The following is a 24347-nucleotide window of genomic DNA, read 5'->3' as shown; positions in this document are numbered from 1 at the left end:
TCCTTGTCTCCCTTTCCTTCTTACTTCCCTATCTTTTCCTGTCTTTTAGTTTCTCTCCATTTACTTTCCATCCGTCCTTGGCACCCTTCTTCTCCCATTTGCCACCTCCCCTGTTTCAACCCAGTGACTTCATCTGCCCTTCCTCTTCTAATTTGCCCTATATCGTGCCCTTTTGTATTCTCTTTTTGAGGAATAGTAAGCTAGATTGAAAGTTCACTGTGGGCTGAGCACATGCCCACATCTCTACTGTACTGCACACCCCAACCTCTTAATACAATGCTCAGTTGGGAGAGCGTAGAATAACAATATAAAAGATACATCCTCTGCCACAACAAGCTTAGTCTAGAGGGGGAGACAGACTTATTGAGTAAGTGCTCAATGAATACTACTGATCGATAGAGAAACAGAAAGAGACTGGTAAGAAGAGAGAGAGAGGAGAGAGGAAGGGAAAAGAAGAGAGGGATATTTTTAACTATCCCTACTTACATGATAAAACTCTGGTAAATATTAAAGTTCTCTAAGGGGAGTTCATGATTCTTGTGCATGTCTAAAATTCAAAGGAGATGGATAAAAGATATTTTATGTGTGCTCCATACTGAAATAATAGGTAAAAACGTGTCTGCATTTCCATAATTTTTTTATTTTTCCTTTCCCTTTGCTGTCTGTGGCAGGCACATGACTGAATCACAGAAAAGAGAGTGTGCTTGTTGCATGGGTTTACCCAAGTTCTCATAACTTTCAGAATTATCAAATGCCAACATGCCTCTCCTTCTATTACTTTATCAAGAAAGGACATTGCAGACAGCACTGCAGTCTTCAGAGCTCGTTATCACCACCATATACCAGCTGCAGGAAAACTAAAATCCCTTTGCTGAAACCATAATAATGCAATGTTGGCATTAAGAGGTAATGTCCCACAGATGCCAGGCTGAGCAATAGATGCTGAAAGTGTCAGAGGGAAATGTACTGAGTATTAGCAAAAGTATGCAACTCCAGGTTGGGAATGTGACTTTTATCAATCTTCTAGAGGTAATTGTTATACTTTCAAAAATGCCATTCTAGAAGATGAAGTTTGCTGTGTGCTTTCTTTTCACTGTCTGGCATTTCAATGAGTTCTGTTACTCTTCTACTGGGCACGTTCTACCATCAGCAAGAGCTGCCTGCTTGATTCCAGATGGCGCTCAAGGTGACGGAGGCCTTCTCCGCCAAACCCACCAGGCACGGGTTCCCACTCCTCAACAACCACCAGTGGTTGTTGTCCATCCATCTCAGCATCAGAAAGGAGTTCCTCCCATCATAAGCTTTAAGGCACTTAATTTCTAATCCTCCTCCTACCTTACCTTGCTCATCTACCACTACACATTGCAGTCCTCAACAGTTCCCTCTTCTAACCTTTTTACTGCACTTACCTTATCTCTCTCACCCTGCCTCACGTCCTTCCTCCTGCCTAGAACTGCCTCCCAATCGATCAGTGTGGCATTTGCTGAGCATTTATTGCACACAAAGCACTTGGAAAAGTGCAGCACAGCAGAGTTAGGGAGTGTGATTTCATTCATTCATTCATTCTCTCTGCACACAGTGAGCGCTCAGTAAATATGATTGAATGAATAAATGAATTCATTCATTCTAGCTTACAGTTTAGAGAGGGGGAGACAGACATAAATAAAATTATGGATATATACATGTGTTTGGGGGTTGGGAGGTCAGAAGAGGAAAGGAAGCAAGTTAGAATGGTGCAGAAGGGAGTGTGAGATGAGGAAATGTGGGGCTTAGTCTGGGAAGGCCTCTTGGAGAAGATATGCCTTCAGAATAAGGCTTTGAAGAGGGGGACAGTAACTGTCGGATTTGAGGAGGGAGAGCTTTCCAAGCCAGAGGCAGGATGTGGGCTAGGGGTCAGTGGTGCGACAGGTGAGATTGAGGCACAGTGAGAAGGTTAGCACTAGGAGCGAAATATGCAGGTTGGGTAGCCGAAGGAGAGAAGCAAGATAAGGTAAGAAGGGACAAGGTCATGGAGTGCTTTAAATAATAATAATGGCATTTGTTAAGCACTTACTATGTGCAAAGCACTGTTCTGAGCACTGGGAAGGATACAAGGTGATCAGGTTGTCCCACATGGGGCTCACAGTCTTAATCCCTATTATGCAGATGGGGTAACTGAGACCCAGACAAGTTAAGTGACTTGCCCAAAGTCACACAGCTGACAAGTGGCTGAGCCGGAATTTGAACCCATGACCCCTGACTTCCAAGCCTGGGCTCTTTCCACTGAGCCACGCTGCTTCAAAGCCACTGGTGAGGACTTTTTATTTGATATGGAGGTGGTTAGGCAACCACTGGAGTTTTTAGATAAGCAGGGGTGACATGTCCTGAACATTTTTGTAGAAAAATGATCCAGGCAGCAAAGTGAAGTATGGACTGGAGTGGGGAGAGACAGGAGGCTAGGAGGTCAGTAATCTGGGAGGGATAGAAGAGTGATTGTATTTATGTGGTAGCAGTTTGGAAGGAGAGGAAAGGGTGGATTTTAGCGATGTTGTGAAGGTGTGATTGACAGGATTTGGTGACAGATTGAATATGTGGGTTGAATGAGATAGAGGAGTCAAGGATAACACCAAGGTTATGGGCTTGTGAGACAGGAAGGATGATGGTGCCATCTATAGTAATGGGAAAGTCAGAGGGAGGACAGGGTTTAGGTGGGACGATATGGAGCTCTGTTTGGAACATGTTAAGTTTGAGGTGACAGGAGGACATCCAAATAGAAATGTCTTGAAGGCAGGAGGAGATGAGAGACTTGAGAGAGGGAGAGAGATCAGGACTGGAGATGTAGATTTGGGTATTGTTTGCATAGAGGTGATTTCTGCCCACAAAAAGCTCACAGTGTATGGGGGGGAGGCTGACATTTAAGGGAATTGGGGTTAGGGGAATAGTAGAGTGTAAGAATATTTATGTCAGCATTTTGGGGCTGGCATAAGTGTCAAAGTGATTAAGTGGTATTAGGCCATATCCAACAGACACCCCTTCATATCTGACAGACACCACTCTCCCATCTTCAAAGGCCCTCTGAAGTCATAATTAATGCAAGAAGCCTTCCCTTGTAAACTTCTCATTTCCAAGGCCACATGTGGCAGAGCCAGGATTAGAGCCAAGATCCTTCTGACTCCCAGGCCCCTGACTTTTCCTCTAAGCCACTCTGCTTAACTCTATAGTCATTTGCTGCTGAGTCATTTATCTACTATGTTTCTACATATGTCTACTGGTCTTTACCATCACACTATAGCCCCACTGAGGACATGTACCTTGTAGGTATTTTCTGCATGCTCCCTAGGTCTACCTTTCCATACTTATTCTTTGCTCCAGCCCAACCCCACAGCAATTATATATATGCCTTTAAATTATATATAATGAATTATTTATTTATACTAATGTCTGTCTCCCCCTTTAGACTGTAAGCTTGCTATGGGGAGGGAACATGGCCGTTAATTCTGTTGTACTGTAGTCTCCCAAGAACTAGAACAGTTCTGTACATTAATCATGTGCTCAATAAATAGTATCAATTGATGGATTATTTCTGATATTTATGGAATTATATGAAGCTGGGCTCCCATTTTAAATATCAGTGAACATCGGTCAATTAATTACCTACCATGGGCAAAGCCCTGTGCTAAGTGATTGAGAGTACAAAGGAATTAGTAGACACTATCCTGGCCCTTAATGAGTTTGCAGTGTTTACTCACACACTAAAATAATAGAGTATATTATTTAAAATTATTATTTAAAATAGTAGAGTATAAAGTTTGGTACAAATGTGTTACTGTGTTGGGTTAGCTCCCAAGTCTTGAGTGGTATGAAAGTATTGAACTGGCGGTTGAGGGAGATCGATGCTAAGGAGATGAGAGATTAATTATCAAAGGCCTGGGGGAAGATGTAATTTCAACTGAGATTCACAGCACATATGTATATATCTGAAATTATTTATTTATGTATATTCATGTCTGTCTCTTCCTTTATACTGTGAGCTCATTGTGGGCGGGGAATGTGTCTGTTTACTGTTGTTCTGAATTCTCCCGAGTACTTAATACAGTGCTTTGCACACAGTCAGAAGTCAATAAATACAATTGAACAAAGGAACAAATGAAGATGGAGAAAGAGGTGTCCTGCTGAGCATGAAGGACAGATTTCCTCTTCATCTGAACTGCTACAACATTAATCCAAGCACTTATCCTGTCCCCACTTGTATACTGTATCAGCCTCCTTGCAGACACCCCCTCTCCCCCCGCATCCTGTCTCTCCTGACTCCAAAACCATAATTCACTTTCCAGCCTGGATCATTTTTCTATAAACCCATTCAGTCCATGTTTCTCTGCATCTCAAGAATCTCCAGTCATTACCCATCAATCTCCTCATTATTCACCTTGCCCCTTCCTACCTTACCTCCTTGATTTCCTACAGCCACTCGGGCCACTCAACTTCGCTCCTATAATGCCAAACCTACTCACTGTACCTCAGTATCAGCTATCTCACTGCCCACCACTCACCCACATCCTGACGCTGGTGTGAAACGCCCTCCCTCTTCATTTCCAATAGACCATTACTCTTCCCACCTTCAAAACCTTATTAAAGGCACATCTCCAAGAGGCCTGCACTTACTAAACTCTGATTTCCTTTTCTACCACTTCCTTCTGCATCACTCTTGCACTTGGTTTTTCAGCCTTACTCATCGATCCTTCAGCCCCACGGTATTTACATATATATTCATAATTTATCTATTTATTTTAAAGTTTGTATCCCCCTTTGGACTGTAAGCTCATTGTGGGCAAAGAATGTGTTTACCAACTTTGTTATACAGTACTTTCACAAGGTTTTGTACAGTTTTCTGTCTACAGTCAGTGCTCAATAAGTATGATTGGTTGACTTATTGAGTGGGGGTATTAACAAGAGATTGGAAATGGGAGAGATGAGAATGGGATCTGAGCAGTTCGGTTTGAAAAGAATGAAGCACGTAAACTGGGATGTAGATGGAGACGTTTGAGGATAATTAGGAGGTAGAAAATTGATTGGATGCCTTAAAGCCAGTGATCATGAGTTTCTGCTTGATAAACAGAGAGATGGGCGACCACTGGGAGGTTTGAGGAATGAGGAGATGTGGACAGTATGTTGTTTGAGAATAATAATCCAGGCAGTAGAGTGACGTATGCAAAGGAGAGAGGCTGGAGGCAGGAAAGTCAGTGAGGAGGAAATGATAGTTAAACCAGGATTTAACAAGTGTGTGGACCAGAGCGGAGGACCTTTGGATAGAAAGGAAGGGGCAAATCCTGGAAATGATGTGGAGGAATAACCAACATGATTTGGTAACTGAAGATGGAGTTAAAACATCGAGACGAGCCCAGGATAATTCCCCAGTAGAGTGATACAGCTTTTAACCTTGAAACTGGTTAAAAAATTGGGAGTGGCAGGGGAGGAAGAAAATGGTAGAGGACTGCTGTGGAAGTCAGACCTAATGGGCTCAGATGGGCTTGGAGAGGTCGACTGAGGAAAGGTGCCGAAGAAAGAATGTGACCTTTTGGATAGAGCACAGGCCTGGGAGTCAGAAGAACCTGGGTTCTAATCCTGGCTCCTCCACTTGTCTACTGTGTGCCCTTACGCAAGTCACTTAATCTCTCTGTGCTTCAAATACTTCACCTATAAAATGGGGATTAAAACTGTGAACCCTATGTGGAAAAGGGACTATGTCCAACCTGTTTTTCTTGTATCTACCCCAGCACTTAGTATGATGTCTGGCAGGTAGTAAGTGCTTAACAAACACCATTATCATTATTATTTAAAGAGTTTAAATTTGGTTGTCAGTAATAGGCCTCCTTTTGAGGGGTGGAAGAAAGACAGTAGGATGAAAACAAGTTAATAATAATAAGATTATTTGTAATTTTCAAGCACTTGGTTAGATACAAAGTAATCAGGGCAGACAGAGTCCCTCTCCCAAATCCCTGTCCCTGTCCCTGATGGGGTTCACAGTCTAAGGAGGAGGGAGAGCAGCCTTCTTATCCCCATTTTACAAGTGAGGGACCTTAGATACAGAGAAGTTAAGTGGCTTGCCATGGTATTGCCGAAGGCAAGAGGCAGAACCGGGATTAGCACCCAGGTCCCCTGACTTCAGATTCATGAACTTTCCACTAAGCTACTCAGGCCCCACAGGAGGAAAAGAGTTGAAAAATTCCCATGAAATTATAGAGCATGGGGACCACAGATTTTCTTCCTAACCTCACGGTTGGTGACTTGCATTTCAGTGGTTCCCTGAGGATCTTGTCTCGTCTGGGAGTGGGTATGAAAAAACAAACATTCTGCCAATCTCATGGGAACCAGACACACTGCCTGTTTCACAAGGGAGCTTTTCAAAATGCCTCACTTTCCTTTAAAATTTCAAAGTATCCTTGATGGAAGACATTTTTGGTAAACATATTAATCCTCCTCTTTTGCAGAGAGGTGAGTGTTTGTTCCTTTGGGGTGCTCTCAGGGAAAATCAAGGCCTGTTAGAAAGAGACAGGAGTTTAGATTAGTATTGTGGATGAGCCCTTTCCCTCTACTGAGCTCCTCTTAGGGATATTACAAATCCCAGCTCCATGTAGAGATGCAAACCGAATATCCTTAAAGAGGTTCCTTTGTACAGTCATCTACAGCATCATCTGGGAGGTGAGAAGTTGAAACCCCTTGGAGGCTGAAGCACTGCAGGAGTGAAACTTCTGCTTCTCAGAGATAGAGTTAGCCAGGCCCCCGTGTCATGGAGGTGCCAGAGTCTGAGGCTGCTTTGCTTAACTTAGAGAAGCAGCGTGGCTCAGTGGAAAGAGCACGGGCTTTGGAGGCAGAGGTCATGAGTTCGAATCCCAGCTCTGCCACTTGTCAGCTGTGTGACCGTGGGCAAGTCACTTAACTTCTCTGTGCCTTAGTTACCTCATCTGTAAAATGGGGATTAAGACTGTGAGCCCCACGTGGGACATCCTGATTCCCCTGTGTCTACCCCAGCGCTTAGAACAGTGCTCGGCACATAGTAAGCGCTTAACAAATACCAACATTATTATTATTATTATTAACTCCATCAAATCTGACTGCTGATAAAGCACAGTGATCCTCTCTGCTGTGCCCTTCTACGAGAACCCCGCTTGACCTGACATCTCCAAGCTCACCTGCTTCAGGATCTCTTCACAGGGAATTTGCCATGCACAAATACACACTTGATGTCTGCTCTGTTCAGCCCTAAGATTTCCCTTCTCTTTGTTCTCACTGCCACTCTGCCTCCATAGTTCTATGTCTTTCTTGAGCCTATTCTGAGGAGTGTCTTTTTGAGGGTACTTTTCAGCAGACTGGATTGTTTTAGCTCAAGTCTTCCTCAAATGCTCTGCACCAAATGAGTGTTAGGTAGGCCTTCACCTTTTCTCTGTGGCAAACATTTTGGGGACTTTTGGATAGTATATCACTTCGAAAATCTTCACATCTTCATCCTGCTGCCGGTACATAGACCTTTAGAAAGTCCTGAGAGAGCAGGCCTGTCCTGTCAGCGTCAGGATGAGGACGAGGGCAGGGTCCTCAACCATCAGCAGCATGTTGTAATAGAGCATGGGCCTGGGAGTCAGAAGGTCATGGGTTCTATTTCTGGCTCTGGCTCGTCTTCCATACGGCTTTGGCAAGTCACTTCACTGCTCTGTGCCTCAGTTACCTCATCTGCAAAATGGGAATTGAGACTGTGAGCCCTATGCGGGACAGGGACTATGTCCAACCCAATTTTCTTGTATCCATCACAGTACTTAGTACAGTAAGCTTACACAAAGTAAGTGCTTAACAAATGCCATAATGATTATCAATATTATCATCAATCAGGTGACCTCTAGCCAATCAGGAGGCCTGATAGAAGAAACATTCCCCTTCTCTGCTCTCCATCACCCACAGTCTTGTCTCCACAAGCCCAGATTATCACTTTCAAGACAAGCTGTCCTGATCTGCAGCAAAAAGACAGTTCCCTTTCCACTTCCCTAGCAAATGACAGAGATGATGTTTGCACCATTAGACAAATTACCTAAAGGGATTCTCATCCCTTTATTTCTCCCACCAACATCAGAAAATCTGGATGTTGAGTTGGGGACCTGAAACTTAAATTTCATGTCATGGGCAAAGAATGTATCAACAACTCTGTACTTAGAGAGTACTCTGTACTCTGTCCCAAGAGCTTAGCACAGTGTTCTGCACACACTAAGCACTCAATAAATATGTTGATTGATTGATGCCAAAGATGTAGTTATTATAAATTTTTATTTTCTTAACTTTGATAGAAAACCATGATGACTTCTGTGACTATTGACCCACTAGGGTAAAGGGACTATCCCATGAGGTAGCCATTAGCAAAGGGAAACACAACAGGATCATGGATTAGAACAGATTGTCTTCACTAATGTGACCCAGTTGGACCCACTTGTCAGGATGCACCATCCCAACGTAATCTGGTAGATGCACACTAGCCCCACATGCAAGAATTCACCAACCCAGCATCATCTGGTAGACCCAGACCTTAATCATAATAATAATAATTATGGTATTTGTTAAGCACTTACTTTGCCAGGGACTGTTCTACCTGGCTGCTGAGAAGCAGCGTGGCTTAGTGAGAAGCAGCGTGGCTTAATAAGAAGCAGCATGGCTTAGTGGAAAGAGTCGGGGCTTGGGAGTCAGCGGTCATGGGTTCTAAACCTGGCTCTGCCACTAATTGGCTGTGAGACTTTAGGCAAGTCACTTAACTTCTCTGTGCCACAATTACCTCATCTGTAAAATGGGAATTAAGACTGTGAGACCCATGTGGGACAACCTGATGGGCTTGTACCTATCCCAACACTTAGAATAATGATGGTATTTGTTAAGCCCTTACTGTGTGCAAAGCACTGCTCTAAGTGCTGGGGTAAATACAAGTAAATTGGGTTGGACCCAGTCCCTGTCCCATATGGGGCTCACAATCTCAATTTCCATTTTACAGATGGGATCACTGAAGCACAGAGAAGTGAAGTGACTTGTCCAAGGTCACACAGCAGACAAGTTGGGGAGCCGGAATTAGAACCCACGACCTTTAGACTCCCAGGTCTGTGGACTAGTCACTATACCATGCTGCTTCTTACTCCTTACTCTTACTCCTGTAAAGCTGCACCTTTACAACAAAGGCCTTTTATAACCAAAGAAATCCAAAGCCCCAGATGGTTTCCAGACTACTCCCCCTAATTCCCAGTCAAACATAGAGTCCTCTAGGTGAGCAAATTCCTCTCTTCTTTTGCTGATCAAACAATCAATCAATGTATTTTTTTTTAATGGTACTTGCCAAGTGCTTATTACTATGTGCCAAGCACTGTTCTAAGTGCTGAGGTAGAAACAAGGTAATCAGGTTGGACACAGTTCCTGTCCCACTTCAGGCTCACTCTTAATCCCCATTTTACAGATGAGGTAACTGAGGCACAGAGAAGTTAAGTGACTTGCCCAAGGTCACACAGCAAATGACTGGTGGAGCCGGGACTAGAACCCAGATCCTTCTGACTTCCAGGCCCGTGCTCTGTCGACTAGTCTATGCTTCTTTAATTGATCCACTTTCTATTTGCAGAGCACTGTACTAAGTGCTAAGGAGAGTACAATAAACAGCATGGGAAGCAGCGTGGCTCAGTGGAAAGAGCCTGGGCTTGGGAGTCGGAGGTCACGAGTTTGAATCCCGGCTCTGCCACTTGTCAGCTGTGTGACTGTGGGCAAGTCACTTAACTTCTCTGGACCTCAGTTACCTCATCTGTAAAATGGGGATGAAGACTGTGAGCCTCACATGGGACAACCTGATGACTCTGTATCTCCCCCAGCGCTTAGAACAGTGCTCTGCACATAGTTAGCGCTTAGTAAATACCGACATTATTATTACAATATAACAGAATTAAGAGACACTTTCTCTGCCCATAATGAACTTACAGTCTAAAAGGAGAGATAGCATGCAAGAATATAAGGTAAACTCTTTTCAGGTAATCCCTACTCAAAGAAAATTCCTCTTCTAGCATTACAAAAGTACTGACACCTCCCCTTTTATTGATAGTGAGCTTAAAGTCTACAGGGGGAGAGATACATTCATGTAAAGAAATAAATTATAGTTATGAACATTATTACAGATATGTGGCACAGTGGAAATGAAGAAATCAAAACCTGGGATTTCTCAGTTCCGGGGGAACTAAGAGATACATAAATAGAGCCATCGTTCATCCAGTCCTACATCTCCATCACCTTTTTAGGATCCGACAGGACCAGAGAAAGGAAACAGGGAGTCCTCCACTTAGCTCTGAATACACAGCATTCAGCCTTTGGTTTTATATGCAAACCAGCTCTTTCAAGGACCAGTGTAAGTCGATTCCGTTGTTCCCCCATCACGGCACCAGATCAGGCCTGATTCAGCCAGTTTTGGAACGGTATTCCACATTGGACCTCATGTCCCACTCTGCTCATTTCTAAAACTACCTTTCCGAAGCTGAGATCATTAATGGGCTCCCCATCATTTTTCTCTCGAGCCCGCATACAAGATCAGTAATTCAACTATCTGGTGGTAATACCCTATCTCCCCTTTGCAAATGTTTTCTCAAAATAAAAACGATCCCGCAATTACTCCCTTTCCTAACCTCAAAGCTGGTATGGATTTTCCCTCCATTAAACTAAAACATGACAAACACGACATATGTAATAAGCTGACACTAGTGTACCCTGTCAACATCCAGATTGCAGTTTCAACATCAACAGTGTTTAGCTATGCTTTCATTTCACCTTGGATTCTTGGTGAGAAATAATTGAAACTATATAGAACAACTGAAATTTCATTGTGATAATTCTAAGAGCTTTTTTGTGGTGCTCTCATAATTAATAGTATTTGTATGAGTGAGTGTGTGTGAGTGTAGATTTATTTAGTCATTATCACCATTCTTTTTGCATTTCTTGATTCTGAACCCGTAGTAAGAAGAGTGAAGTTTTGGTTTTTTTTCACATTACCCTCAATAAATGGGTTTAACACAATACAAATCTCATAATTCACATCCTCAGTCCCAGTGGCTATTGGACAAATCCAGTAGCTTTAGCATTAAGCCTTCAAATATACCTCCACTGACAGTCTTAAGTTTGTTTTAGAAAAAGTCAAGGTTCTTCAATCCTTTGTATTTATTGGAGTTATCGGTTGCTATGGTTTCCAAGAGTTCGCTGAAATTAAACGTTCAATGTAGGAAAGTTCATAAACAATGATTTAGTAAAATCTGCCTCCCCTCACCTCTTGGACCTCCAACATGAACTGCTAAACTTAATCGCCGCTGATCAAAAGTTAGTTCACAGAACGTCATAAGCTTTTTGTGGTGCTATTCTGAGATGCCTCTAGAATCATTCCTTTCTGAGGAATTTTTACTGTAGCTTTGATCCCCCGGGAATGCTGGGGAGGAGACAGGGGTGCGTGAGGCCTGGGGACGAAGGTGGTGGTTGATCAACCAGGCTTGAGAGGTGAGGAAGGCAGAGAGTGAGAGGCTGGAAGGATTCTCACTCCACATCTGAGAAAGGAGTGTTATAAATCCAAGAGCTTAAAAAGAGAATATGGACATTCAGCATATGAGGAACAAAAAAGCTGGGGGGATAGGAGGAATGGTCCTTTAAATTAGAAGGAAAAATGATAGAGACACTAAATATTTGGGGCATTATATAAGTCCTCAGAGTCCAAATTGCCTCAGTCAGAAACCTGAAAAGGGCCTTGGGATAGATCTTCCTGGACTGTTACTAACATTACAGGGCTCAGGAACATAAATTCATAGTAGTAGGGGTAGCATAAGAGAAACAGCGTGGCTCAGTGGAAAGAGCATGGGCTGGGGAGTCAGAGGTCATAGGTTCCAATCCCAGTTCCACCACTTGTCAGCTGTGTGACTCTGGGCAAGTCACTTAACTTCTCTGTACCTCAGTTACCTCAACTGTTAACTAGGGATGAAGACTGTGAGCCCCACATGGAACAACCCCAGTGGTTAGAACAGTGCTTTGCACATAGTGTTAACAAATGCCATCATTATTATTCAATAGTATTTATTGAGCGCTTACTATGTGCAGAGCACTGTACTAAGCGCTTGGGATGAACAAGTCGGCAACAGATAGAGACAGTCCCTGCCGTTTGACGGGCTTACAGTCTAATCGGGGGAGACGGACAGACAAGAACAATGGCAATAAACAGCGTCAAGGGGAAGAACATCTCGTAAAAACCGATGGCAACTAAATAGAATCAAGGCGATGTACAATTCATTAACAAAATAAATAGGGTAACGAAAATATATACAGTTGAGCAGACGAGTACAGTGCTGTGGGGATGGGAAGGGAGAGGTGAAGGAGCAGAGGGAAAAGGGGAAAATGAGGCTTTAGCTGCGGAGAGGTAAAGGGGGGATGGCAGAGGGAGTAGAGGGGGAAGAGGAGCTCAGTCTGGGAACGCCTCTTGGAGGAGGTGATTTTCAAGTAGGGTTTTGAACAGGGAAAGAGAATCAGTTTGGCGGAGGTGAGGAGGGAGGGCGTTCCGGGACCGCGGGAGGACGTGACCCAGGGGTCGACGGCGGGATAGGCGAGACCGAGGGACGTTGAGGAGGTGGGCGGCAGAGGAGCGGAGCGTGCGGGGTAGGCGGTAGAAAGAGAGAAGGGAGGAAAGGTAGGAAGGGGCAAGGTGATGGAGAGCCTTGAAGCCTAGAGTGAGGAGTTTTTGTTTGGAGCGGAGGTCGATAGGCAACCACTGGAGTTGTTTAAGAAGGGGAGTGACATGCCCAGATGGTTTCTGCAGGAAGATGAGCCGGGCAGCGGAGTGAAGAATAGACCGGAGCGGGGCGAGAGTGGAGGAAGGGAGGTCAGAGAGAAGGCTGACACAGTAGTCTAGCCGGGATATAACGAGAGCCCGTAATAGTAAGGTAGCCGTTTGGGTGGAGAGGAAAGGGCGGATCTTGGCGATATTGTAGAGGTGAAACCGGCAGGTCTTGGTAACGGATAGGATGTGTGGGGTGAACGAGAGGGACGAGTCAAGGATGACACCGAGATTGCGGGCCTGAGAGACGGGAAGGATGGTCGTGCCATCCACGGTGATAGAGAAGTCTGGGAGAGGACCGGGTTTGGGAGGGAAGATGAGGAGCTCAGTCTCGCTCATGTTGAGTTTTAGGTGGCGGACCGACATCCAGGTGGAGACGTCCCGGAGGCGGGAGGAGATGCGAGCCTGAAGGGAGGGGGAGAGGACGGGGCGGAGATGTAGATCTGCGTGTCATCTGCGTAGAGATGGTAGTCAAAGCCGTGAGAGCGGATGAGTTCACCGAGGGAGTGAGTGTAAATGGAGAACAGAAGAGGGCCAAGAACTGACCCTTGAGGAACTCCAACAGTTAAAGGATGGGAGGGGGAGGAGGCTCCAGCGAAGGAGACCGAGAATGATCGGCCAGAGAGGTAAGAGGAGAACCGGGAGAGGACAGAGTCCGTGAAGCCAAGGTGAGATAAGGTATGGAGGAGGAGGGGATGGTCGACAGTGTCAAAGGCAGCAGAGAAGTCAAGGAGGATTAGAATGGAGTAGGAGCCATTGGATTTGGCAAGAAGGAGGTCATGGGTGACCTTAGAGAGAGCAGTCTCGGTAGAGTGGAGGGGACGGAAGCCAGATTGGAGGGGGTCTAGGAGAGAATGGGAGTTAAGGAATTCTAGGCATCGATTGTAGATGACTCGTTCTAGGATTTTGGAAAGGAAGGGTAGTAGGGAGACAGGACGATAACTGGAGGGGGAAGTGGGGTCAAGAGCGGGTTTTTTTAGGATGGGGGAGACGTGGGCATGTTTGAAGGCAGAGGGGAAGGAGCCCTTGGAGATTTAGTGATTAAAAATAGAAGTTAAGGAAGGTAGGAGGGCAGGGGCGATGCTTATAAGAAGGTGAGAGGGAATGGGGTTCGAGGCGCAGGTGGAGGGGGTGGCACTTGCGAGGAGGGAGGAGATCTCCTCTGAGGATACTGCAGGGAAGGATGGGAAAGTAGGGGAGGGGGTTGGTGGGGGGGAGGGGAGAGGCGGAGGGGTGACTTTGGGGAGCTCAGACCTGATCGTGTTGATTTTCGTGAGGAAATAGGTGGCCAGATCATTGGGGGTGAGAGATGGGGGAGGGGGAGGAACAGGGGGCCTAAGGAGAGAGTTAAAGGTCCGGAACAATCGGCGGGGGTGACGGGCATGGGTGTCGATGAGGGAGGAGAAGAAGCTTTGCCTGGCGGAGGAGAGGGCAGAGTTAAGGCAGGAAAGGATAAATTTGAAGTGTGTGAGGTCGGCTTGGTGCTTGGACTTTCGCCAGCAGCGCTCGGCAGCTCGAGCGTAGGAGCGTAGGAGGCGGACGGAGGAGGTGATCCAGGGCTGTGGGTTAGCGGAGCGAGAGCGGCGGAGGGAAAGGGGGGCGAGAGAGTCGAGATGAGTAGAGAGGGTGGAGTTGAGAGCGGAGACCCGCTCGTCAAGAGTGGGAAGAGAGGACAGGGCAGCAAGGTGAGGAGAGATGCTATTGGAAAGACGGATGGGATCGAGAGAGCGGAGGTCTCTGTGGGGCAGTAGCGAAGATTTGCAGGGGGAGGGAGTGTGAGAGATGAGGCAGGTGAGAAGGTTATGGTCAGAGAGAGGGATTTCAGAGTCGGTGAGGGAGGAGATAGTGCAGCGGTAGGAGATGACGAGATCGAGGGTGTGACCGAGTCGGTGAGTGGGCGCGGTATGGTGGAGGAGGAGGTCGGCAGAGTCGAGGAGGGATAGCAGGCGGGCGGCAGAGGAGTCGTCGGGTACATCCGTATGGATGTTGAAGTCTCCGAGGATCAGAGTGGGCAGAGAGAAGGAGAGAAGGAAGGTGAGAAAGGGGTCAAGGTGGTTGAAGAAGTCGGAGGTGGGACCGGGAGGGCGGTAGATGACGGCGACAAGTAACTGGAGTGGGTGGTAGAGGCAAATGATATGGGCTTCGAAGGAGGGGAAGGAGAGGGAGGGGGGAGAAGGGATAGTGCGGAAGCGGCAACGGGGCCAGAGGAGGAAGCCGACGCCTCCTCCCTTACCGGTGAGTCTGGGGGAGTGGGAGAAGGAGAGGCCTCCACCGGAGAGAGCGGCGGCGGAGACCGTGTCTTCGGGAGAGAGCCACGTTTCCGAAAGGGCGAGGAGGAGGAGAGAGCGGGAGAGGAAATGGTCATGGATGAAAGGTAGCTTGCCTGTAATAGAGCGGGGGTTCCAGAGGCCACACTTGAAAGTAGCTGTGGGTGCAAGGGGGGAGGGGGGGAAGGGTGGGGGGAGGGAAGGGTTTGGATGGGAAGGAGGTGGCGGGGCCCTGGACGGGGAGAGGGGGAGGAGGGGTGGCGGTGGGACAAGAGGACTGGGATGGGGCATGGGTGGGGAAGAGAGAAGGGGGGAGGGGGTGAAGAGGGGGTTTGGTGGGGGGAAGAGTAGGGGGAGGGGGAAGAGGGGTAGCGCTGGTAAAGTGGGGTTCTAGGGCGGGAGAGGGGATGGGGGGAGGAGACAGAGGAGAGAGCGGGAAAGAGCTGAGCGAGAGAGGGGAAGGGGAAGGGGAGGATAGGAAGGGGCAGGACGGGGGGGGGAGGAGGGACATGGCGAGGCCAGAGAGGTGGGTGGCAGCACTGACAACAATAAACAGTAATAAACGAAATCGGTAATATAGCAACATGATACAGTATGATACAATATAGTCGTGTTAATAAAAGGGGTGATGATCAGGGTCGGGGGTAGACTCGATTAAGGGGCGACCTGATCAGATTCAAAGTCTGACGACAATAAACAATGACAAGCGAGATCGCTAATATAGCAACATGCTACAGTAAGGCACACTACAATAGTGTTAATAAGCAGGCGATGACCAGGGTCGGGGGACGAGCCGACCCTACCCGATCAGACTCCAAGTCAAGCGGCCAGCGGCCGAGAGAGTCCCAGAGCTCATGACCAAATAACCCTGTGGCGGCGGGGGGGCCCTGAGGTTGTCCGGGGTGGGTGGCGGCCGTGGGCGGCGGCTAAGGTAAGGTAACATGGTGAGCAGTAGTAGTAGTAGTAGTAAAGCTGTTGGCAGGGAATGTGTCTGTTTATTGTTGGATTGTACTCTCCCAAACGTTTAGTCCTGGGTTCTGCACAGAGTAAGCGCTCAAGAAATACGATTGAATGAATGCATGAATGACTAGTAACCCCTCTAGGTGATAAACGTCTTTTGGGCAGAGATCATGCGTACCAACTGTACTGCATTGTACTCTGCCCGCCGCTTATTATAGCAAGAACTTGATAAGTATCATTGAGCCCAGGAGAAAAAGTAGGTTTGGGAGTCAGAGGAGCTGGGTTCTATTCCTGGCTCTGCCATTTGCCTGCTGTACTTAGCTTCTCTGTGCCTGAATTTCCTCATTCGTAAAAATGTGGATTAAGTACCTGTTTTCTTATTTATTCTGGGAGCCCCATTTGGAACAGGAACTGTTGACTGACCTGATTATCTCATATCTATCGCAGGGCTTAGTACAGTGCTTGGTACATAAGCAAACATGTAACACACATCAGAATTATTCTTACTAGCAATAGGAATAATTGTTTCTTAGTACCTACTGGGTGTGGTGCACTGTACTAAGCATTTAGGAAGTAAAGCAGAAGCACAAGGCACATTCCCTGCCCACAAGTAGCTTATACTTGATAGGAAGTGATGGGCATAAAAATATACTACAATCTGGGAATCGGTTATAATAACATTCTCAGTAATGGACACATCACATTTCCACCTTTGCATAAGTCTTCAGGATGGGCTCATTTAATGCGAGGTCCTTATTCCCTGAAAACCTAATCATTCTTTGATGTCACTGAGCAACCAGCGTGGGAGACAGAGGCCCTGGGTTCTAATCCCTGCTCCACCACCTACCTGCTTTATGATCTTGGGCAAGTCACTTTGCTTCTCTGAGCTTTACTTCTCTGAGCCTCACTGCAAAATAGGGATTCAATACCTGTTTTCCTTCCTACTTATTCTGTCAGCCCCACGTGGGACCTAATTATCCAGTAGCTACCCCAACACTTAATACAGTGTTTGGCATAAGGAAAGACTTAAGAAATATGAAATTATTATATGTTGATAAATCAGATCAACAGAGAAGTGAATCTTCTAAGCGTAGCCACCGAGGCCTTCCCAGACTAAGCCCCCCTTTTTTCCTCAGCTCCCCCTCCCCTCCCCTTCGCCCTGACTCACTCCCTTTGCTCTACCCACACTCGTCTCCCCACAGTACTTGTGCATATATGTACATATCTTTAATTCTATTTACTTATATTAATGCCTGCTTACTTGTTTTGATGTATATATATGTGTAATCTTATTTATTAATATTGATGCTATTGATGCCTGTTTACTTGTTTTGTCTCCCCCCTTCTAGACTATTGGCCCCTGGTAGGCAGGGATCATCTATCTTTGTTGCTGAAGTGTCTTTTCCAAGCATTTAGTACAGTGCTCTGCAAATAGTAAATGCACAATAAATATGATTGAAGGAATGAATGAATTCAGTCCTGAAGAATTTCAACAAACATAGCTCATTAGGTTGATGATAATGATTCGTATACCTCATTTCATTTTAGAGAGCTACCAAGGTGAGAATCAGTGCTTATTTACAAAAAGTTGATCTCAGATGCTGTGAAGACCTCAGAGGTCTTCAGGGGTGAATTATCCCGAGCTTTAGGAATCTAAGCCAACACCTTACATACGGGAGATAGTGTGGCTTAGTGGAAATCTAGTTGTCTGGAAATCCGTAGACTTGAGTTCCAGTCCTAGCTCTGCCATACGTCTGCTAAATATCCCTAGTGCCTCAATCTCTCTGTGCCTCGGTTTCCTCATACTAGCTCTCCCTGCTTCCTAGATTGTGAACCCAGGTTGGGACAGATGTTATGTCCAATTTGATCTTCTTGTGCCTAACAGAGTCCTTATTATTATTATTATTATTATTATTATTATGAAGCAGCGTGGCTGAGTAGGAAAAGTCCAGGCTTGGGAGTCAGAGGTCGTGGGTTCTAATCCGGCTTCACCACTTGTCAGCTGTGTGACTTTGGGCAAGTCACTTCACTTCTCTGTGCCCCAGTTCCCTCATCTGAAAAATGGGGATGAAGACTGTGAGCCCCATGTGGGGCAACCCGATTCCCTTGTGTCTACCCCAGCGCTTAGAATAGTGTCCGGCACATAGTAAGCACTTAACAAATACTAGCATTATTATTATTATTATAACTGTACTTGAAATGAATTAGAAGCCTTTGCAGGATCAGGAATCCAGGTTTCTAAGTCTCAGGATTGTGTTGGACTTTAATTGCGAGCAGGTAGCTCCTGAAGTTCCCAGGTGCCATGGGTCACAGAGGACCTGGTCACAGTTCCGCAACATGCCTGAGGGTCTACTCCCAAACCCTGTGCTCCTAGGAAGCTGTCAAAACCTGCAGATTCCCACATTCCCTCTGAATGATGGCACATCAGGCAGCTGTGTTTGTAAACTAATGACTTTAGCAATGTGACGAGATTAAAAATGAAGCCTAATTGCTTCCATTCATTTAACCCTTGGCTCCCTTCCAAGAATGCCATGAGCGATGTGTTTTTCATCGTGTAAGGTCATCACGGCTAGGGAGGCAGCTTGAAAGCATTATCACGATGAGGTGCCCGTCCAGGGTCAGAAGGAATTATTAGGTGTTTAGCTCTGGGGACAAATGATGGCACAGGAAGGTTACCTTAGGGAGCTGGGAGCAGATATTTGGCAGACTCCATGGATCCATGGAGACTAGAAGCAATGCTAGAAAAGGTTTTGAACTGAAAGGATGGAAATGAACTTTCAGGCGCCCCGCTCCGGTCTATTCTTCACTCCGCTGCCCGGCTCATCTTCCTGCAGAAACGATCTGGGCATGTCACTCCCCTTCTTAAACAACTCCAGTGGTTGCCTATCGACCTCCGCTCCAAACAAAAACTCCTCACTCTAGGCTTCAAGGCTCTCCATCACCTTGCCCCTTCCTACCTCTCCTCCCTTCTCTCCTTCTACCGCCCACCCCGCACGCTCCGCTCCTCTGCCGCCCACCTCCTCGCCGTCCCTCGGTCTCGCCTATCCCGCCGTCGACCCCTGGGTCACGTCCTCCCGCGGTCCTGGAACGCCCTCCCTCCTCACCTCCGCCAAACTGATTCTCTTTCCCTCTTCAAAACCTTACTTAAAAATCACCTCCTCCAAGAGGCCTTCCCAGACTGAGCTCCTCTTCCCCCTCTACTCCCTCTGCCATCCCCCCTTTACCTCTCCGCAGCTAAAGCCTCATTTTCCCCTTTTCCCTCTGCTCCTCCACCTCTCCCTTCCCATCCCCACAGCACTGTACTCGTCCGCTCAACTGTATATATTTTCGTTACCCTATTTATTTTGTTAATGAATTGTACATCGCCTTGATTCTATTTAGTTGCCATTGTTTTTACGAGATGTTCTTCCCCTTGACGCTGTTTAGTGCCATTGTTCTTGTCTGTCCGTCTCCCCCGATTAGACTGTAAGCCCGCCAAACGGCAGGGACTGTCTCTATCTGTTGCCGACTTGTTCATCCCAAGCACTTAGTACAGTGCTCTGCACATAGTAAGCGCTCAATAAATACTATTGAATGAATGAATGAAAGATAGGGACATTTTTCAATGGTTCCGAACAGAGAAGAGCAAGTCTGGTTGGCCCAGTGATACAATGCACTGAGACTGTCATTAGATTGCAAACTCTCTGAGGAAATGGAATTTGTGTCCTATTTCTTTTATCTGATTAGTCAATCAGTGGAATTTACTGAGTGCTTTCTGTGTGCAGAGCACTGTACTAAGTGCTTGGGAGAGTTCAATACAACAAGGTTGTATGTATGGGTGTAGGTGTGAAGACTAAATTGTCCACTATATAATTAAAATTAAAATAGGATTACATTATCTTTCAAAAGATCTTGATGAGAAACCTGTCCTTAATTTCAACATGCTCTATCCCCCTAGGCCGTATTATGGTTTCATTCAATCGTACATGCAAATAAGCCTCTGTAAACCACTTCACCAAATCAGCCAGATGTCTCAGCATGACAATTCGTATAAAGAAAACTGAGGTGAAGTATTAGCCTGCCCCAAGGAAGTTACACAAATGAAACATGTTTATTGGCAGCCCCGAGCTGTCATAGAGTTCTGTTACCCAGCACCATGCCAACTAATGATGCAACAGCAATAATAATAATTATAGTATGAGAAGCAGCGTGGCTCAGTGGAAAGAGCACGGGCTTTGGAGTCAGGGCTCATGAGTTCGAATCCCAGCTCTGCCACTTGTCGGCTGTGTGACTGTGGGCAAGTCACTTAACTTCTTGGTGCCTCAGTTCCCTCATCTGTAAAATGGGGACTAAGACTGTGAGCCCCACGTGGGACAACCTGATTCCCCTATGTCTACCCCAGCGCTTAGAACAGTGCTCGGCACATAGTAAGCGCTTAACAAATACCAACATTGTTATTGTTATTGTTGTTAAGCATTTATTATGTGCCAAACTCTATTCTAAGCACTGAGGCAGATATAAGGTAATCAGAAAGTCCCACGTGGGCTTTACAGTCTTAATCCCCATTTTACAGATGAGGTAACTGAGGCCCGGAGAAGTGAAGTGCCTTGCCCAAGGTCACACAGCAGACAAGTGGCAGTGCTGGGATTAGAACCCACCTCTTCTGACTCAAAAGCCCTTGCACTTTCCATTAAACCACTCTGCTTCTCATAATAAGTGAGGACATAGAAAACTAAATTCAGAAGGGGCCAGTGCACCCTTTGGGAGGGTGTCAGACAAGAGAGTGATGTTCAAAAGGCTGCGGCTGCCATGGTGATGGTGACTTTATGACAGTAAGCCGTGAGGAGCCCAGAACTCATTCTTTCAGTCCTATTTATTGAGCACTTACTGTGTGCAGAGCACTAAACTAAGCATTTGAAAAGTACAGTTCAGCAACAAATAGAGACAATCCCTACCCAACTGCTCCTCTAGTCATAATGTCCTATCTCTCTTGTATCCATCACTGTCCTTGCCTTTTCCATTGTTTTTGTGCCTCGATTGTTTCATCCTTTCATACGGATTTGTTGCCTGACCACTCTCCCCTCCCTTAAACTTAGATTCTAGTCTCATAAGGATCTGGGCCAGTGTCTCATTTTCTCCTTCGTTTTTTCCCCAGAGCTCAATACAGGCGTCAGCACTAAGTAAGCACTAAATAAATGTCATCACTACCACTTCTAAGACAAAGTCACAAAAAACGACCATCTAGAATGTCACCATTCGCTAATATGAAAATTTAGCTTAATTCAACACAGCTATCCTGACTGGGATAGGAGAGAAGAGTGAGCAACTACAGGGTATCCAAACTACCCCAGCACTTAGAACAGTGTTTGAAACATAATAAACATTTAGCAGATACCATAAAATTAATGCTTGAGGCTGAAGTAAAACAAAGTCTTCTGGCAATGCTGTATCCCTACTAAAACTGAGAGTCAAATCCTGAAGTTAAACCATAATAGAAGATACCTTGTAAAAAGAGCATTTTACGTAAATGATGCAATAAATAATTAATCCTACCACAGGTAGCTTATGCTGGATCTCAACACTGAAAAAAGTAGGAATTCTCTTGAGGCATCACTTATAAAGCAGCCCCAAAAGCATGACTGGGCACTGGCAGTTCCTTCAGCATGTCAAGAAACCCTGTCTCACTTTTTTGTTGGGTGGTATTCGTTAACTGTTTGCGCATGTCAAACACTGTTTTAAGAGTTGAGGTAGATACAAGTTAATTAGGTTGGAGACATCCCCTGTCCCACAAGGGGCTCACAGTCTAAGTAGGAGGGAAAACAGTTAAGTGACTTGCCAAAGGTCACACAGCAAGCAGTTGGCAGAGTGGGATTAGAACCCAGATCCTCTGATTCCCAGACCCTTGCTCCTTCCACAGTTCGTGCTGCTTCTTTTATGCCAGTTATGCAGTGGCGAATATTGTAGACAGTTGGTAAGTCAGTCCACACACAGTAGGTGCTCAATAAATACCCTCAAATGAAGAGTGCTACTAATCCATAATGATGCATCCATAGAGATGTGGACCTACAGACACGCCTCACCCCTAACTCCAGTATAGCAGGGACTCATGACTGAATTCTCTCTGAGGGGCATCACCATCCTCTCCTCACTCAGCATTAGCATGGCTTAGTGGAAATAGCTCAGGCTTGGAGTCAGAGGACATGGGTTCCGATCCTGGATCCGCCACTTGTCTGCTGGGTGACCTTGGGCAAGCTGCTTAACTTCTCTGTGCCTCAGTTTCCTCATCTGAAAAATGGAGATTAAAACTGTGAACCACACGTGGGACAATCTAATTACCTTGTATCTCCCCAGTGCTTAGAACAGTGCTCAGCACATAGTAAGCACTGAACAAATACCATAATTATTATTACTATTATTATTATTGTTATCAGGCACCAGACCAAAGAAGATGGGGCAGTTCTCTTCCTCTTTTTCCATTCTTCATCCACAACCTCGAGTGCTGGGGCTGTACAGGGATGGTCACTCATCTGGTTTTATATTGGACAGTTTGGTGTTCAGTTGATCTGGCTCCACTCCATATTTCTGCCTGGGGGAAGGAAGGAAAGGAGAGAAGGAGGGAGGGAGGATGGATGGATGGATGGATGGATGGATGGATGGATGGATGGATGGATGGATTCTGGAATGCCATCAGTGGCCATTCTAATCGGGATTCCCCCTCTTCAGCACTTCCTTCTTTAAGCAAAAATCATAGGAATGGTGGCAGAACCCATCCAAGGGGCTTGTTTGATGGCCCCTGCCCTATGCAAGATGATTATTCTTCTCACCTTCAAAGCATTAATGAAGGCACATCTCCTCCAAGAGGCCTTCCCTAAGCCCTAATTTCCTTTTTTCCCACTCCCTTCTGCATCTCCCTGATTTGGTCCCTTTATTCACCCCCACCCCCACAGCACTTATGAACATATTCTATATTAATATAGATATTATATATATGTATATACTGTATATATTCTATATTATAGAGCAATTTCTATATTACCTATATTAATGTCTGTCTCCCCTTTGGACTGTAACCTTATTGTGGGCAGGGAATGTGTCTTTTATACCATTGTGTTGTCCTCTCCCAAGCGCTCTGCACACAGTAAACCCTCAATAAATATGATAGATCGATTGATTGGCCAATCGACAAGAAGGGTGATAGCAAACACCAACAGTGACGTGATTCACACCTATCCTTTCTTTCAGTCACAACATTCTCCTCTATGAAGACGGCCACGCTGTCGTTGCTGATTTTGGAGGTGAGATTTTTAGGACTGATCCCCAAATGAGCATCAAGTCCTCCTCTATTCCTAATTAGTGTTTGATATGGCATGATAAATCAGGAAATTGATTTTATAGAAGCAGCTGCCTTTCTCTCATCACACCAGCTCCAATGAAATTTAATAGACTAGATTTGATGTCCGGTATTAAGTCTTTACATTTATCAGCCTGATGAAAAGAAGTGGACTTCTGAATAAAAATAGGGACCTTGTCTTGTATTGTTTATGTTTTAGCCACGTTCTCTAAAAGAGGCTTTGAGGCATTGATAAATTCTGTTTATGTGTGTCTTTTTTTCTCAGAATCCAGATTCCTACAGTCTCTGGATGAGGACAACATGACAAAACAACCTGGGGTTTGTTTCCTTATATTCTGTATCAATAGAATGTGATTAGTGCTCTGCACACAGTAAGCGCTCAATAAATGCTATTGAATGAATGAATGAATTAAAATGTCTAGTTCAAACCGTAAAGGAAATGAGGAGATTAGACTATCCTGAACTGGGAAAAAATATTTTTGACCCAGTGGCAATAACATTTAAAAAAAAAAATTTGCTTACTGAAATAGAAAAATGTGTGAGGAGTTTGCTAGAAAAATATTTTTTAAATATATTTAGAGAGATGGATGGACATAAAATAATATTTTTTGTTTCCTGTAGCCATGAATGTATTCTCTAGGAGGCATAGGAAATTAAATTTATTCTTTGTTCTCCTTTTGCTGCAGTACACAACACTTTTAATCAATACTAATTACTTATCAAAAACATGATTTTTTTTAACTATTTTGACCAGGCTACCTAAGATGGATGATGTTTTATAAATAAAATCATATTATTGTTAGTACTACTTTTTTTGTGAAAAGGAAGTACCCTGAATAAAGTTGATGCTTTGGGGGAGAAATTACTATTATTATAGATTTTGTGATATTTCAGTCAGAAAATTTACCCCTCAAAGAAAGCTGAACATGAACCACAAATGCAATATTATGTG

At 45.3% G+C, this 24347-nt stretch overlaps 1 protein-coding gene across 5 annotated transcripts in view; it reads left to right on the top strand.

The window, feature by feature from the left end:
• Positions 1–24347, top strand: part of LOC103170225 (serine/threonine-protein kinase TNNI3K) — a 340681-nt gene that overhangs the window by 201774 nt on the left and 114560 nt on the right. For all 5 annotated transcript variants that reach the window (XM_029062873.2, XM_029062872.2, XM_029062871.2 and 2 more), the window contains 2 exons: positions 23287–23339; positions 23661–23713. In XM_029062873.2, the coding sequence (XP_028918706.1) occupies positions 23287–23339; positions 23661–23713 (106 nt within the window). The remainder of the gene's footprint in view (positions 1–23286; positions 23340–23660; positions 23714–24347) is intronic.

Source organism: Ornithorhynchus anatinus, chromosome 4 (assembly GCF_004115215.2).
Source record: "Ornithorhynchus anatinus isolate Pmale09 chromosome 4, mOrnAna1.pri.v4, whole genome shotgun sequence".
Lineage (NCBI taxonomy): Eukaryota > Metazoa > Chordata > Mammalia > Monotremata > Ornithorhynchidae > Ornithorhynchus > Ornithorhynchus anatinus.
The sequence above is the reverse complement of the archived record's forward strand: the minus strand, read 5'-3'. Positions and strand labels throughout refer to the sequence as shown.